Source organism: Cheilinus undulatus, linkage group 1, assembly GCF_018320785.1.
Source record: "Cheilinus undulatus linkage group 1, ASM1832078v1, whole genome shotgun sequence".
Classification (NCBI taxonomy): Eukaryota; Metazoa; Chordata; class Actinopteri; order Labriformes; family Labridae; genus Cheilinus; species Cheilinus undulatus.
In genome coordinates, this window is record NC_054865.1 from 17,643,423 (window position 1) to 17,662,388 (window position 18,966).

Below are 18,966 nucleotides of genomic sequence, written 5' to 3' on the forward strand. Positions count from 1 at the left end.
AGAAGGTTTAATAAATATCTGCGAAAAAATAGATCTGGCTATTATTTGAGGTATCAACCTTTACAGGGTTGAATTAAAGGGAATGTATGGTTTAAGACACATAGTATTTCAAAGTATCCAAGTTTTGAAAACCTTAGTTATAATTACTGATGTTTTATGCCAGAAAAAAATGCAAAAATAAATGTATATTATATGATATAAACAGGGCTAATAGACACTAATGTTGGCATTGATTCACTTAGCTCTTTGTTTACTTTTGTATGTTAATGAATAACTCAGAACCCCAATTATTTCCAAATGTAGAAGAAAAAAGGAGAAGAAACTAACCAAATAAATGTATTTTTCTATTGTTTTGTGAACTTCCTGAACTAAAGTGAATCTTGAACAAACTGACACAGTCACAAGTGAAAAATGGACATACCAGTAGCAAGGCAAAGTAAACAAATGCCAAGCTGAATTTTGCCTATTTTAATCTACTTTAAAAGTGCACCCTGAATATGTCGGCTCTTCAAAAACTGTAACTTGGAAAACAGTTTTTATCTTGACAGCACAAGCTTTCTTTCACCTGTATCTTTGGCCTGTGTACATCATCTCTCTCTGCCGATATAAGAGCTCTCCATCCATGCATGAAACTGTCAGGTAACACTGCACTCTTCCAACACGTGCTGCAGATGCTTACCAATACTGCCACTTTTCACAGGCCAAAATATTCAGAGTGGCATCAGCAGCAGACTGAGGAAAACAAAAATGAAACATTTAATTTTTCATGTTGTTGTTTCTTTTCTATGTTTCTCCATGTCACCATTTGACCTAATTTGTTCTTTTGGGCTTGTCATGGCAAAGCAGCTCATCCAGCAAACATGCCTGATGAGGTGTGAAGCCTGCACCCAAATCTAGCTCTCCTACCCTCTGCCCACATTCCTGCTCGGCTCTCCAGCTAACTGGAGGTAGGCGTCGCTCACCGGCACAGTCTCAGGGTCAGACGGAGGTATCGCTGGTCAAACCTGAAACCAGCGAGGCAGGCAACGGATCAGTCATTCAGAACGCTCTCACTTCACACAGTTTCACACAGTCTTTATCTTCAGAGCTAGTGTCAGGATGCATACGGAATAAAAAAGCATACATTGGGTACTTTGTATTTATTATCTTTTATTTAACCATAAAGAAGCATGTTTTATTGAATACAACTGTTGTACATGATGGACCCAGACAGAAGTGGCCACTTGTTTTGGAAAGTAGAGCATGGAAGCATGCAGTTAAATTATTTAATGTTTGCCAAGCCTGAGACTTCATAATGACTGAAAATATTTCAGAATAGCACTTTACTCGTATTCAGATTCTTTAGAGGCAGAAAAAACAAAAAAGAGCAAAATCTTTAGTCAGTTCTTTTTCTCCGATCCTAATTTGAGTGAAATAGTCGCTTTGCAAAATGTATAAATTGTCATAGGATTAACATTTTTAATTGTGATTAATCACAGGATTTTTGTTGTCAGTTGTGATTAATCACATCCACTTTATTGCATTCTAAAATTCCACTATTTTGCATTTAAAACTATTCAAGTGTCCTTTTGGATTTTCTACTTTCTTAATTTAAGGGTAACTGACTCCCAACGCTGCTTTTACAGGCAGATTGAAGATGTTAACCAAGTAAAAAGGAACTTGTTATGTACTGAAAATGAAATATGTGAACAGTAAAGCAATAAATGTTTGATAACGCATGGTTCAGGTGATTTGTGACTTGTTCACTGAGCTGTCTGAGTTTTTAAACAGAAATGAGGCATTAAGCACAAGTGGTGGACTTATTTTACCTGACTGTGGCTGCAGGGAGACCCTGCACTGACTTAAAGGGATATTCCAGTGTTTTTTAAGTTAAGGTGTATTAGGTATGTAGCAGTGGAAATGGCATTCACCTTCAGTGATTTCAGCGAGCATAGCTCCTTTAAGAAGGACTTGATGGTTTTGCTGGTCAGGAAGCTAGGCTATACAGCGGAACAGATGGGTACACAAAACAAAACAATGTTGGCTCAAATGTATGCACTCCTGAAAACTTTTGAAGCATTTTATTTTTTTTACCCAGAAAGCCAGGGTAGAATGCAGGATTTGGCTACTGGTTATGTGCTTCAGACATTTTTGAAGTGTGTACGTTTGAGCCAACATTGTTTTGTGGCCCATTCTGTTTTTTTTTTTTTTTTTTTAACCAAAAACTCACAAATTCCAGGGAGAGACTGTACCCATCTGTTACACTGTATAGCCCAGCTTCCTGGCAAGTACAATCCACAAGTCCTACTTAAGGAAGCAATGCTCACTGAAATCACCGGAGGCTAATGCCACTACTACTGCTACATACCTCATACGACTCAACTTCAAAAATACTCAAATATCCCTTTAAGCATGTTTGTTGTTGTTATTGCAATAAAAATATAGTGCACTGATTGCAGATCTAGTTTTGTAATTAAAATGGAGGAGTAAAATGTGCTCTAAAGTAATTTAGTAAAAACACAAGTTAAATGAACCTTTCATGGCAGCTTATGTGCAAACCACAGCTGCCGGACTTTGAAAGAAACCATAGAGTGCTATATTTCCGCTATTAAAAAAAAGGGACTTATGGGAAGAAAAGTGTCCGCTATGAGAAGATTTACTGTGAATGTTTAGGTCTTCATCCCTGGCTGGCACAGTTGGCAGGTGGTAAAGGCTGGCAGGGTTATCACTGTTGACAATATGTGGGCGAGGGAACAACCTGGTCACCGTGGTTAAGAGGACAACGCTGTGGCATCCCAGGTGTTATTTGCCCGTGGCGACTGTGTGGGAGTTCTAGAAGTCCAGGTGTTTGTTGCCGGAAGAGCCTGAGCCACAGGCTGAAGCCACGGCGGTCGCTCCTGCCAGCTCCCCCCTGCTCACACGACTCACCGTCTCAGACAAGTCTGGAGGCAAATGTAGTCTCTGCAGAAAAAAAGAGTGAAGGGAGGGGGTATCAGATCAGCTTGTATGGAGCAAAAAGAGAACACTACAGTGGATCAACATACAGTAGATGGTACACTTCAGTGATGTTTATTCACAGAGAGCCATGTTGGGTTGAAATTGCATTAGATGCTTCAGCACTCCTCTCAGCACTGGCAGCGTGGAGTAAACCTGCTAGCGTGCTGCTAAATGCTTCAGAGAGCTTTAGGTCTGTTACAGCTCACAGGGAATATGTTTGTGTGTGTGTTTGGTGAAGTTGTGTATGGGACAGACCGGCATGAATTTATGAGGTAAGGCAGGAGAAAGTGTGTTCAGAGCTTAATGTGTACGCTACATCTTGATCTGATTCTTTGTTTACTATGTTTGAAACACAGATGATTATGTTCAGCTAACACCAGAGTCAAGCCTTTTAGCTGTTTCATAGTACAGCTTATCTATGGAGCAGCCCTGTGCCAACTCAAAGCACAAAGACGCTAAGAGGTTAATGAGGGCCACTCATGTAAAGCCCTTTAGCACCAACACGCTAACTAATATAAAGCTTAAGAGGGGCTACACTTCTCTGCTCTCTCTAGAAGCCGCAACGAGAGCCGCTACTTTGCACTCCAAAGTTTTGAAGAGTTTCTGAGAGCCTGAGAGGAGGTGAAGTATCTCCAGAGTCAAGTGTGTGTCTGACAATAGTGTTGAGCAGCATGTTGCTCGAGTGCCTATCGAGGAAGTTGAATCTGAATACAGGCATCCTGGGTACAAGAGGAGTTAAACCCTGTAATTTGTCCCTGAAAGAATCTGCCATGACATCTGAAACCCACTGGTCAAAGCTTGCACTCCCACCCCACCCTGGTCCTCTAAACCCTCCCTCCTCACCCCTCCAGACAAGCTTTGGGAGAGCCCTTCCACTCCCACTGATACTTATCTTTTTCTTAATGAGTAGGTGTTTTGGTACGGGGTTTAGCAACATCATTACTAAGAGATAATTCAGAACAACGTGACGCTCTTTGCGCCTCTAGGGGAGACTACTTCCTTCCTTGGCTTAATACTGTTTCTTTAAGAGCATTAAGACACCTGAGTCTGAAAATGTTTTTACATCGCTGATGCTCATGAGCAGGTTAGAAAAAAAACTACATTGCTCAAAAGACAGTTACTTTTTGTGTACCTGCCTTTGTTTGAGCACTTTTTTAAAGCTATGTTACTTCTACTTAAGTAGGTTTTAACCAGACTAAATGTACTTTACTTGAGTTTGATACTCTTGTACTTTTTCCACCTTTGTTGATTATTATGAGTCCACATCACATCTCACAACAGCTGCTGTATTTCACTTTATTATTATGGTGTGACTTTACCTGAAACACTTGGTTGGAAATCCTTATTCTCATATTGTTATTGCCAAAAAGGAAACTTTATATCCTACAGTGGAACTCCTCAATAGATGCTGAGGCTGGGAAATGAATTAAGATTTAGATTAAACTGCAGGAAGTCCTACAGCAGTTTTCAAATCAAATAATTTGCAATATTTCTTTGACCTGAAATGTGCGTTAACAATGGTTTCATACTATTTTTTACAGCAGAGATGTTATACTCTATGCATCAGGCAAGCAAAATCTTACTCTTCTTATTTTTGTAAATGTTTTTCTGATCTAAAATGAGAATGACATAAAATGCTTGTGCCCCTCAATACAACCATTCACATAGCATCTGCAGTATGAAACTAAATATCAGCGCTTAGATATTTTTCAAAATTGTTAAGCCATAGTTTTCATGATGGTTGCTACAAGGCTCTGTTCAACAAATCTGTAATCAAAGTAGATAAAGGCTTGTATTCAAATTGATTCATGCATCATGTTATGTCATCCTAACATAGGCCTGGCCTACGGGAAAGAACGGTTTATGTTTTATCTATATAATATTGTGCTGGTTATAATAAAGAATGACTTGCTTGTATTTTCCTAAAACATACATAAGATTAGGGATGTAAGAATTGCCTGTCAAATTGCAAGTATTGCACAAAAAATACAATTAGATGATTTTTCCAAAACTATTAAGCCCTTACAGCTACTCAGCACTTTAAGTAGAGATGGAAAAAGAACACAACTGTTCAAGTAAAAGTACATTTACTCTTGATGAAATGTACTTATGTAAGTAGAATTCAATTCAACTTTATTTATATAGCACATTTCATACAAATGTAGACTCAATGTGCTTTACACAAGATAAAAAAACAGTAAAAGCAAAACAAACAGTAAAAGCAAGTAGTAGTAAAAGTTCTGGTCTATAAATCTACTCAAGTAAAAATAAAAGGTGTCTAGTTTAAAGTTTACTTTTAGTACTGACTACTGAGTAGACACTGAGGAGATGTTCAGTAATAAATGATCTTTCTTTATTGGCAAAAACAACAAGAGAATAGATCTCCAACCAGGTTGTCCAGGTAAAGCCGCACCTCTACAATAAACTAAAAGCCACAAGAAAATTAACACTGTTAAATTTACTCATATAGAGTTAAGATTAACACATCGAAAGTGTTTATATTGGTCCACACTACTTATACAGTAGTTGAACTACACTTTTAAACTCTTAAATATTTTACGATACTACAGAGAAAATAATATGTAGTAAGGTGGGCCTCCTTTGGCAAGAACAAAGCAGAAAATCAACCTCAAAGCTAGGCAATGCATACTGATGAAGAATATGCACTCTGTGCTCCTTTAGGAGCAACCTAAGTCACAGGCGGGAACCCTGACTCTGTGGATAACTTAATTCATGGTGAAAATGTGTCTCACGTTAAAAAAAAAAAAAAAAAGGTTATCCACTGGAAACATGAGCAAAAGAACCCCAGAAGGGATCACTGTACAACAGGCAACATCCAAACACATCCAAACACTCTGCTCAAGGGCATGATGGGAAACTCTGCCCACACATCTCCCTGGTTTGAAATCGCGATTGGCTTAGCTTAGATCGATAGACTATTTATGGAGGTGAACACTGGTGGATCAACACTGACAAAATACTCCAATACTTAAGACCATTTCACTCAGAATGGAGTTGAAACTACACTTTGGGAATTAAAATCAACTCTGAAATTTCTAACACTGAGATATCAACACGCTAGTTTTTTGCTGTAACCAACAGCTGTTTTGAAATGTGATGGGAATCATTATCTTGCTACGTGCCCATGTGCCATCAACAGAGGTGGAAAAAGTCCAAGAGTTTGAACTCAAGTAAAAGTACAGTTACTCTGTTAAAACTTACTTAAGTAAAAGTAAAAGTACTGATTTTAAAATGTATTCAAAAAAGGACAAGTAGCCCATAAAACTACTGGTTGTAACCAGAGTAACTGTACTTTTGCTTAAGTATGATAGTCGTGTACTACCCCTGATCGCGAGAGAATAATCAAATATTTAATCCCCAAACAGCCGTTGTATTTTACTTTGGGTTAAGTCACACCTCGTGAACAACCTTGTTGAAGATCCAAACTCTTTTGTAGTTTTTGCACATGAAGGAAAAATCATATTGTACAGTGAAAGCCCTTCTGGTAGCAAAAGTTGTGACTCATTACTCTGTAGCTTTAGTAAACTTTAAATGATTTACTTTTTACTTTTACTTGATGAGATTTATAGACCAATACTTTTATTTCTTCTTAAGTACATTTTAACCAGAGTAACTACTTTTACTTGAGTACTTTTTCCACCTCTGCTCATGAGTGATACAGTCCTACTGCTGTGGCTACGAGGTCGAAGCTGCGTCACGTTTAAGTATTCTTTCTGTTGAACACGCTGGCTTTGTGTGTCAGAGGAAACAAGAGGAGCAGTCTTCATGCAGCCCTGCAGATTACCTGGGGCAGGTGAGCGCTGGGACATTGTCAGGAACCTATAATTTAATGTAAGATGGTAAAGGTAAGGTTACAAAGGACTTATAGAGGCATGGGTGGAAGATTCCCACTGTGAGAAGAGACAGGCGGATGTATAATGAGCATAAACTCATGTGGCACACCAAGAAAGATGAAGAACTTGTTAAAAACGTGATAAATGCAGTAAACATCTCTCTGTATGCTCCTCTTTCCCAGCTCCCTCCCTCCCTCTCTTCCACATACACACAAACATCCATGCAAAGTCATACATTGGCCTTGAGGGGGCTTCCAGAAGCTCTGCCCTGCTTCCACCCCTGCCAAACCTCACCTGTGTAACCTTTCGTGTCTTCAGCTCACTCGAGTGTGATTGAAAAAGAAAAACAATGCATTGATCAAGCCTGGACTCAGTCCTGCTTAGTGCACTGCAGCGGAAACACGGTAGAGAGAGGGCTAGGAGAAAAATCAATCACATATACATCATCCTCAGTGGGTGAGTAAAAAAAAAAAAAAAACATCACACCGTTGTCTGGCTGTCACGCACCCACGGGCCTGGCTACACCGTGTCTGTTTGGCTCTGGGCTCTGTGAACCCACTGAGCATGTGCAGAGCGAAGGTCAAAGCAATCCAGAAGTGTAGCTCAGCTCCTCTAACCTTTGAGTTCATGGGCAGATGAGAACAATCAATGGTAACATCAAAGTTGGAGGGAGGAGCAGACAAAACCAATCGATCGGTTTGACACACACAGGGAATATAGAGCCTGGTTACTGTCAACAACCTTCCCACACATCAGTGACAGCCAATAACTGGGAGCTGATAACTTATTGGCTATCAGGGGCATTAAAAACAGCTTTATTTTCTGTTTTACAAAAGAAAGCAAATCCCAACCTGTTTCAAAGTAAGCTAATTTGATGAAGAACTAAAAAAAAATTCAAACCTAAATGTGATCCACGTGCAGTGACGGGCCAACTACAGGCCTACCACAAACATTTGCATTGACACCAAATGAATGGAGGTCGATGCAGGACTCAGACAGACATAACCAGGGAGGCTCTGAGTCTGCTTCCCTACGACCTGCACACTCCATGATGTAAACAAGGACATCCGGAAAACCCTCAGAGGCATAGTGGGGTGTATGTGTGTGTGAAGTCTTTCTCTGCTGCCTGGCAACCTTCACGAGGGTTGAGAGAGAGGAAGAAAAAATAAGAGAGGGGGGTAGTTGGATGGGAGTGGACGGCGGGAAAATAGACCATTGGCTGTGGTGCACTGGCGGAGGAGGGGGGTTGTGAAAATGGATGTGTGCCACAATGTTAGTGCAAGACTGACTCTGTGTGTGTGTTAAAGTTGTGATGTCAGTGTTCCCTCCCTGGTGGCGGGCAGGGGTAAAGGTCTGTGGTTCAGCTCCGCTCCACAGCCAGAGGGGCTGGGGCCATGCTGGCAGCAGGGCGAGGGGTGACAAAGCTCCAAACGAGCGCTAAGCACTTGAAATGAGCCCTGAGGGCGGCCCACGGACTAGCTTTGCCTAAGAGGGTTACTAATATCACCCTACAATGGACAATTCCCTTCAGCTTACTAAACACCCAAAAGACCCGCTTCTTAAGGACTACAGTGTTTCATGCTGCTTTCAAGTGCTCCTTTACAATCTCCATGTACAGTTTGTGCTGTTGGTGGGTATCAAATCACTGTTTTATGGGTCAGAGAAAGCACCAGCTCACTTTTAAGGTTTGTGCCATGTCTGTGCCAGTATTCAACGGTCCAAACGGACCAAGAGTCTCCAAGTAGAGCTTAAACACGACCTATACTCTCACAAAGCAGCACCATCAAAGGCATTCCTCTGCTGGTAACGGCTTGCTAATGACCGGAGTATTAGGTGCTAATTTAACGAGTCATTTATTCCATAGGGTTTTAGCCACACTTTCAAATGGCCCGTGTCACTGTACAGCTTAGGACTATGGGAAACCCAACACCATGTTGGAACACATGATGCCTGCTCTGGCTGTTCCAATCAGATTAGCCAATGCTGGAACATGCTCATGAAAGTGACAGGATATTTACCATAAACACCTACTTAACACACTTATTGTTGTGATTTGGTCAGCATATTATAAGCTCTATTAATTCTGTGAAAGAGAGAACCTGAACATTGCATCACTAAGCTGGTGTTGTTCCAAGAATGAAACAAATGTTGACTAAGGAAACTTGCAAATTGCAATAATGCATAAGTGAGAAATCCCACATATTGTGTTGATGTAAAATTACTGTAAGATATTTAGAGATATATAGTTTGAATAACTTTATATATAGCACGTCCAGTGTTCATGGACATCGGTCACATTAGAGGTGATTCCTTTAACCAATTCCATTTCCTTGAGCAGCACAGCTGCAGTGCAGCCACTGTAAACTAACGTGTATGTCCGTGTGTGACACCAGGTCAATGTCCTCCATTTCCAGCCCCATTTCTACAACCAGTCAAGGGTCAAAATGGTAGCAGAACAAAATTGCAAGAAATTTCCCAGTCTTGTCAGCCTATACAGTCACTAAACCAAGCTAAATCACCTCCCAGGGCTGTAATCCCTTTAACCTCTAAAGTTACACTGCATTGTGTGAGAAATCATTTGCTAGACCTATAGGAAAGACGACATACCAAAACCCACATAATGAAGTAATGTGCTTCTCTACTGAGGAAGCATACTATCATCCCATTTAGGGCAGGAATTTTAGGACAAACTTCCACTACCTTGGGAAAGAGAAAAATGCAGAAAATACTCAGCATAAATCCCATCACTTTAGTAATTCAATCCCACCGGTGCCAAACAAAAGCTGAGAAGAAGCTCTTCCTTCCTCCTCTTTTGTCGTTACAAAGACTGAAACATGATCCCTGACCTTAGAATAATTGGTTTGCTAGGGGAGTTTTGTACCTTAAGAATTTGTCATTTTACAGGAATTCCTTGTCCTTGTCTTTAGTAATATTTACTACAGTACAGTACGGTATAGTGCAGTACAGTAACGCTGGTTAAAATTCACTTTAGCACAGGTAAAAGTTCTGGTCTATAAATCTACCCAAGTAAAGTAAAATGTATCTAATTTGAAATTTACTTTAAGTACTGAGTAGATACTGATGAGCTGTACAGTAAAATATAATCTATTCTTTGTTGTAATTAAACAAGCACGATGATATCCAACCAGGTTGGTCAGGTAAAATCACACCTCTATTAAGAAGTAAAATACAGAGCAAAATGGACAGTGTTAATTAAACTCACATAGAGTTAAATTCAACACTTTAAAGGTGTCTACATGGGTCCAGACTACATTTACATTTATAAATACAACATTAAACTACACTTTTGAAACTCAAATATTTTACAATATGACAAAGCTGAAGGACCCCTTTAAAATTTGTGTCAAGATGGGTCTCCTCTGGAAAAAGAACGCACAGAGTCAAACTCAAAGAACAGCAGTTCATACCAATGATGACTATGCGATATGTATCCTTTAGGCGCACCTAAAGTCACAGAAGAACTCTAACTCAATGGATAACTTCACTCATGGTGCAAATGTGTCTCACATAAAAAAACCCAACAGTCCAGTTTTTGGTGTTTTGGTTTGTAATGTGGAATTATTCTCTCTCTTTGTACTACTGTGTAGTCAACACAGGTGCAAAAAGTACAAAAGTATAGTACTCAAGTAAAACTGTCTTAAGTAGGAGTAATAGTACTGACTTCAAAATGTACTCAGAAAGTACAAATACCCAAAAAACTATTCAGTAACAAGTTACTTTACAGCCCCGCTCATAGCAGGGCAATGCATACTTATAAAGAATATGTACTATGCATCCTTTAGGAGCACCTGAAGTCACAGGCAGAAATGTTTACTCAGTGGATAACTTCACTCATGGTGCAAATGTGTCCCACATAAAAAAAACAACAGTTGTCTACCAAAAACATTATCAAATGGACCCTCGCAGGGATCACTGAACAACAGGCAACATCCAAACACAACCAGACACATATAATACACATCTGAACTCTGACCACACATCCCATTGAAATCCAGTGGGTGGAGCTTAGATCATTCGGCTCAACAGAGTTGAACTGACCCTGGTGGATCAACACTGTCAACTAGCTTAAACACTGAAGACCATTTCACTCAGAATGGAGTTAAAATGACACTTTGGGAGTTAGAAGCAACTATTTAATATTTAACATGAGACGTCAACACTCCACATTATGCTGTGTCCAGCTGTTATAAGATGTGATGTGGAATCATTCTTTCATTTTTTCTGATTATATAATCAACAGAGGTGGACAAAGTAAAGAGTATTGTACTTAAGTACTGTAACTCTAGTTAAAACGTACTTAAGTAGAGGTAAAGTACCCCCCCCCCAAAAAAACAAAAGAAAATAAAACTCGATTTCAGTACTTTGAGTGTAATGTAATTAGTTATTTTCCACCCCTGGCAGTTTGTGTTTTAAGAACTTTTAAATAAGTATTTTTGCTGGGGCATCTTGGACCTTACCCCTCTAGCCTTCAGGATCAGAGGCTTTAAAGGTAAATAGCAAAGAAATCTGCACCAATGCAGCATCAGATGATCACGCTCATGATACAGAATAAGAATGCGCAGACTGGTAGCTTATCAAGCTTCTTCTGGGGCTTTACATGCTGTTTACAAATAAAAAACTTTGTGATTTAAGAAATAACTGCATGAGAAGATTTGAGACAGGAAAGAGAATAAAGAAACAAACCGGAGCTTATCTTGAGTTTCTTTTTTGGTAATTGGGTGATGGTCACCTGCTCGCCATGGCACCTGCTGCCTGAACCAGGATAATCTGAGCGTCAGGCCCACAGACATTCAGGCGGAATGACAGAAAGACAGATACAGACACAGGCTCCTCATCTCTTCTGCTTCATGGCTAATGCATCTGACAGAGTAGGCAGCAGGCAGGCAGAAGGATGAGTAAGCATTTTGAGTGTAATTATATTCCCAAACACTGGAAGATTGGGAAGGGGCTAATAACTGAGTGAATTTCCATTAAAGCATGAGCATGTCCAAACAGGAAATTGATTAGCTGACAATATTTCAAGCTTTTTTAATACCTAATGGAATGTTTATTGCTGTTCTGTTGAATAGTCAGCTCCTCACTTACCCTTCACGCTCCATAGACTGATGTAAAACAGCAGATGATAGTATCTGTCATGTTACTAAACATGACACGCATGGGAATCAGTTAGCTCCGCCATGCATCTGAATAACCAACTGGACAAACAAGGGCCAAAGTGTAACTGTGCTGTAACACAACAACTTGACTTGTTATCTCAGTCGTCATCATCTTCAACTGAACCCTCCTCTGGGGGCCTCCGTTTGGGCCTGTCAAGAGCTTTGACAGGGCAAGCAGCATGGGGCCATTTTGTCTCTTTTCAGTTTGGTTTTGTTTCTCTTTGGAGGGCAGTGTTGGTATGGACCGTGGGCGTTGTAGGGTGAGGGGGCGAGGGCACATTGACCCCAGTGGTTGTGGGTAGTGGGGGGGGGGCGGTTAGTTGGTGTTATGGACTTGGGCACAGTGCTGGTTGGCCCCTGGAGTGACATGGTGCCTGGGGAGAAAGGGAGAGGAATATAGGGTGTAGAGTACAAACATGTCTAAGTGCTGCCTTCACTACCGATAGGCCCATAGCAAAGAGCGCGGATGCATGGGTTATGACAGCGTATCTGGGGGACCTCTTGTGCCCTCAACCCCTCAAACACACATTTTATCCCTGGAACCATGACGCTGATATAAACGTCCTCAGGTTAAAGCATCACTGACACGTTTGGTGAAAGCAGGTTTTATAATGCTACACAGATGCCCTGCTGGTATAATCACACGTTAAAACATCTCTAAACATCCATATAGAGCAGACTGCTATGGCATAATGCCCGCTTACACGCTCTATTGCTGAAATGACCAATTCTTTAATTTAAACAATTTTTTGGAAACTTTAGAAATACCTATACCACAGAACAGAACACGACAAGTAATAGAGTTACTGCAAATACATATAAGAACAATGTCATTTAAAAGTAGAGTAAAACTTCACGGGAAATTTACTCTAGCTTACTTGCAGAAACTTAGGACACATTCACACAAGGCAGTCTGTTCTGTGCCCAAGCACATTTGAGCCCAAAGTCCACTTAGTTGGACCAGTGTGAATGCTCTGTTGTGGCCCTGGCATGGAGGAAAGAGATGCACACTCACCAGCACAGGGGGTATAGCATAAATATGAAATATAATATATATGACCATTTCTCTCATTTAAGTGTGATAAATATTCAAAAAACTCAGGAATCAGAAAGGGGGCATATACTTTTTCATGGCACTGTATCAATATTCAAAGAAAAAATGACGGTGCTCCAGCAGATTTCCTCCCAATTTGAGCTACTGTACCACTACTTCAGATTCTCAGTGATAAATAAGAGAACCATGAACTGTGCGATGAATAACCCTGCTCTTAACCATTTCTGTGGCATATGATATTTTTTAGTGTATCCAATTTGTGATGCCTCATCTTATTATTGTTTTGCAACCTATAATATGGTATAAATGTAAATTCTGATGTTATTGTGGGCCAGTTACATTGTATCGTACTGCACAAGACAGAATGAAAAAACATATCCTTTGATAACTCTGCCAAAGCTCTGTGTCAGTGCTACACAGACCAAAAAACAAAAGCCAGAGCATTACCAAAGATATTTCATCATGCATTATTCATCCTTTCCCTGTGTAGTACTCAGTCAACAAGCGCACACAGCCATGTACAAAAACAGACTCACACATCGCCACTTGCCTATGCATGTGTCACACAGAGGTATTTACAAAACAAGCACACAAAGCGGACTAGTCCAACCAAGATTTCCTGATTCCTGCCTCCTCCATGACAGACAACCCCATTTCTCCTCGTCCTTTGCACTGTGATGGAGCTCAGACAGTTTACAGGCGTAACATTTGGCAAAGCAAAAGGTCGTCTGGAGGTTACTGTGTCAGCCTGGGTAAGTGGATGACCCCTTGGGAGGGGCGGGGACGACCACACTCACAGAGGAATAGTCTGCTGTAGAGCTAGCACAAGATCTGGAAGGAAAAGGACATATCAAATGTACATATATGAGGACATATGGCAGGAGATGAAAACATATTTTTAGTCTGAAGTCTGCCTTAGTGCTGTTTGGGAACCTAAGAACCTGAACTTAAAAGGAGACAAAAACTGGAGATCCAGAACATGATCATCAGGAGTGAAAAGACCCTGGATATCCCACCCATAGTTAACTTCCTGTTTTTTTTTTTTTTTGTTGTGACCAATTTCTCTTGTGTCAGTTAACCTGAATATACATTTTCCTGCACCTAATTAAATCATCAATGTATTTTCTTTCAAAAGAAATACTTTTGGTTTGAACATGATGATCATTTGTTCAATAGGACTTGTCTTGGCTAGAGCTTCGCTGAACTGTAAAGTACAGAACAGTAGAGTGAATTAGATGACTAAAAAATAGTAATTACATGGCTTTTTCCATCCTGTCTGAACCAGTGCTTTAAGTGGAAAAAAAAGTGCCGGTACTCTCTTCTCACAATCCCAAAACTAATTTGGGCGGTATGGAGCAAAAATCGTTTCTCAGTAGTAATTTAGCTGAATGGCAATATATGATTCATACTTGAATATTTTTATTCTACAAAGAAATTAAAAACACAGTCACCTCTAAGTCAAATTTACATGGATCAAATGTCCTGCTGTCACTTTTATTAACAACAGGCTGATCAGTGTCAACATGGACATGGAAAATTACATAAAAATTAACTACATGTTTGTGGGGAAGACACACTATTAAACAAAAAACCTCCTAAAATAAAATAAGAGAAATGAAATGCTATTTCTCCACTAGACCCAGCAGTTGAAATGGATTATTTTGTGGTGAGTAGGCCTATTACTGTTAGTGAGTCATAGTCCTAGTATGCCTGACTGTTTGGTCATATTGAACACTGTTATTGAATATTGTTAGTGTTGGTGTCTCTTTCAGTCGCAGTACGAACAGCAAGCATCAAGATCCTTGGCTTGCGTGCTGCGTCACTGTCCAGGAGAGGTGAACGATTTTACCTCCAACAGTGAATTCACCTGGATTCGTGTTCAGATAAAAAAACGTCACAGTACACAGAAAGAAGAGCGCCGTGCGCCACAGGATGCATCTATTTAGATGCCGCCATGAATCATCCATTAAAGCTGTCAGCTGTGGAGAGGACAGGAGGGCATTACAGCAAACTGATGGGAAGTCCCGGTATGCCAAGGGGCAAAATTTAGAAGTGCTGATACTGTGTACCGATGCATACCGGCCCACTTAAAGCACTGGTCTTAACCATAGTGAACCAAAACTGGCATTTAATGCACAATCCTTACAGTAAAGGTGACTGGCTTAATAGTAATAGAGATACAAGTGCTGTTCTTTTAGCATTACTGTTAGATTCAACTGCCTGAGAACTTAATACCTTATATGATGTTAAAAAGTACTGCTTTATTACTTCAGGTACTACTGTAGTCTGTTACCTTTCTATGATCTTTCCATTACTCTTTGCTGAGTGGAGCTTGTTACTGATAAACAAAGCAATAATAAATATGAGATTTGGAGGCTGAAAATCTGTACATATTTATAATTTTTTTGGCACCAGTTCTGACCTAGTACACTCATATTACATCTAAACAATGGGGGAAAGAGAGCACATATGCTATTATTCTCAGAATCCTTTGATCCTCTGTACTGATGTAACTCAGTTTTCCTGAAGTCTGAAAATAATGCCGCAACTAAAAAATAAGTTCCAGCACTCCTGTAATAAAAAACTTGCCTTGCAAAGCAGGTGGATTTGCCAAACTCCATCTCATTCACCAGGCAAATTCATCAAATCGACAATGTTTGTGCCAAACTGAGCACTGTTCGGACCAGTCAGCATCATTTGAGGAGAACGAGGTGCGAGGTGCTGGCTATTGGCGTCATGAAATGGCTGCCTCCAGTGCAGTGATTACCATGGATGTAGCTGTAGTAGTGCTGGGCGATTAATTGAAAAATAATCAAAAATGATATTTAGAGCCAATAACTGAAATAAACCTGCTGTGTCGGTTATTTTGGTCTTGTCCCCTTGTAAATCTCCCTATTGATCCACCATAGAAGCACACTACGTGAGAGGCAGTCACATGACACCCCCCATCCAATACTACACGGAAGCACTACGGGGTAACACTCAGACTGCGGGGCGGTGAGGGGGGCCTGCTTTGAGCGTTCCACTCTTTCTCTCAGGCTGGTGTTTGTATGATACCTACGATCAAGGTAATATATACAGCATTGACCAAACATAATCTTATCTGAGCGTCACACATTAGTAAATTAACCCAAAGATATCTAGTCATGGAGATCGGTGCCAGCCGTGATCAATCAATAGTCACGCAGTGGTCGCTCGCTCTGCATCTCTCTCTCTGCACAGAGACTCTTTCATCAGGTCTCTCCTGTAAATGCATCCTCTCCTGTTAAACGTCAACTTCTGCCATTGTTTAGTTTGTGAATGTACAAAGAAACTCCGTCAAGTTACTGTGCTGGTTCTGAATGTAAATTAGTAAACATCAAACTTCCTCGCACAGATCAGCTGTTTTAAATCAACTCTCAGGTGAGAACAAATAATTACGACACACGTTGAAAGGTGATCTAATATAAAAAAGCTACTGATGATAGAAACAAAGCAGAAACACAGTCAGGGAAAGAAAGCAGAACAGGTGAGAAACAGGTGAGCAGCTGTGTGTAGCCCATGGGAGGTGGGCAAGACTAGTTTATGTTAGTGTAATTTTGTGGAAAATACCAATAAAACACAGAGCATTAATTAAGCTATGATTAAAATAATCAACCTTGTGATAAAGGTTTTTGTAAATAATAGACAGATAAAAACTTAAAACATTATCTTTATTATTGCAACAAGGAATATGATCATTAAAAGGACTGATGATTTTTGTGACTTTTTTCTGATAATGGTTAATTTTTCTAAAAAACAGCAGTCTGTTGTAGTTTTTGGTATAATATCCTGGTTTACGTTTAATTGTAACTCATGTCAATGTTAGTAACTGATGTCAACGACAGTTTTTAAGGAAAGAAAATCTGTTTCATCTTAAATCTTTATCAGGAGTTCAAACCAGGAAAATTCATTTGAAAAAGGCCAGTCAAACTGGAATCAGCACCAGTCTGGTTTAACTACTACAAGGGCACAAAACTGTTTAAGATAACGACATTTTATAGATTAAGCCACATTATTTTGCTTTGGAAGTACACAAGATGGGTGCATTAAACTTTAGAATATACAAAATTTCAGTTATTTGTTTAAAAATTATACAAATATTTACAGCACAAAATGAGGCAGTGGGTGGAATAACCGTTTATTAACCATAATCAAGGAATAGAGTTCAATCAATCATGATTATGATTTTTGCCATAATCACCCAGCCCTAAGCTTTAGTATAGTGTCAGATTTACTAAAGCTGGACCACATTTTTATATGTAATAAAGAACAAAAACAACCCTAAAGGCTTTTCATGATGGAAAGAATGGTTTTGCTCTCCCCCCGGTCTGCTTCAGCATGAGTTTGCGGTCCGGACTTGCTGGTGTATCCAAAGGCTGCTGCTGTAGTAGCTATTAGCTCGGATGTAGCTGTAGGAAAGTAGCAGTGAGAAACTGGACCACATTTCTTGTTAAAACAAGAGCCTAGAGCCACACTGAAAGCGTGGAAGAGAAGATGTTTTTGGCTGTCCCTCGACCAGCTTTGGCATCAATTTTATTCACAGAGAAGCCTCGCTATTAACAATCTATGGCAGCAGTAGCATATCAGCTCAAGAGAAGCACATGCTTACAACATCATTTTGTCTTGTTGCTCTGATTGGTGCGTCATGAATATGGCGGACAGAATGCTCCTCCAATCACCTTCCAAGAATTATTTAAAAAGCCCCGCCCTTCCCAAATGCTTTCTATGGGGAGCTTTTCAAGATAAATGTGAAAATATGCAATGGAGATATAAAACAGTCATCTGGCATGTCAGGTTAATAAACATCATCGGTGTTTGTGTTTTTTTTTCCCCCAAAGCATTATTAAAAGGACTTGATGAAGCTTGAGTAGAGGCATGCACTCTGATCGCCGTGCTTGTGTGTACATGCTGGCAACTGCTTATTGGACCTGTAAAACACCTGGTGGTAATACCGTATACTAGAGTAAATTTTTGGGAGGGTTTACCAGTATTAAAAATACAGAGCACTGCTTAATCCTAGTATGAAACCACTTTGAGTGGTCAGAACACTAAAAAAGCATCAAACAAGCTCAAGGCCATTTACCATTTACAGGAGAGAGATTGAAAGTAAACAGAAGTATTGGTTGCAGAAGAAAGAGTTGAAGAAAGTATAACATGAGTACATCAGTCAGTATGATACATAATCTTCCTGGATTTACTTATTAAGGAAACGTGGATGTCTGCACTATCGTTTTCCGTGGGCTCAGTGCTGCCATCACATACAATACCAATCCAGAGTTTTGAAAATCAAATAAATAGTCTGGGATGTTTTCAAACCTCATGTAGTGTGAATGCTTCAACAAAATATATTTAGATTACAGCTCAAGGGAAGTAGAGGTTACTGTAAATGAAAACTGGTAAAAGTTGAATTCCCACCTGTTGAGGTTGCCAATAAAGGTTTATTCTGCTTGGATCAGTTGTTTAAATAATGTGCTGACATACTGGTGATACTTTAGATGCCTTTGTGCCTCTGTATGTGTAAGATGTGTGTATGTTTGCATGCATCCATGTCTGTTGTTCTGCCCGGGATGAATAAAGGGGGGTGGGTATAATCCATCACCAGTTGATAGTCCTCACAAAAAGGAGCCCTTTTTGCTGAGAGGACAGCCCTTGTGTGGACAAAGACCACCATACTGGGGACTTCATAGGACCCATCTGAAAAGGTGTTGCCCAGAGTAACCCCATTCACATTAACAGGCATGCTGGCCAAAGCCAGTCATTACTGCTGACTTGGACCAGCCGGGCCACACATAGACCAGCCTAGAGCCTCTAAGGCCATTCACTGCACATCAGCCCACAGGCAAACAGCCTGAACTCTGCCACTGTGGAGCATCCAGAATTGTTA

The 18,966-nt window shown here is 40.1% G+C and overlaps 1 protein-coding gene across 2 annotated transcripts in view; it reads right to left on the bottom strand.

Annotated features, from left to right (window-relative positions):
• Positions 1 to 1,132: 1,132 nt before the first annotated feature.
• Positions 1,133 to 18,966, bottom strand: part of elp4 (elongator acetyltransferase complex subunit 4) — a 92,592-nt gene continuing 74,758 nt past the window's right edge. For both annotated transcript variants that reach the window (XM_041791687.1, XM_041791679.1), the window contains exon 10: positions 1,133 to 2,940. In XM_041791687.1, coding sequence (XP_041647621.1) covers positions 2,812 to 2,940 — 129 coding nt within the window. In that variant the 3' untranslated portion in view covers positions 1,133 to 2,811. The remainder of the gene's footprint in view (positions 2,941 to 18,966) is intronic.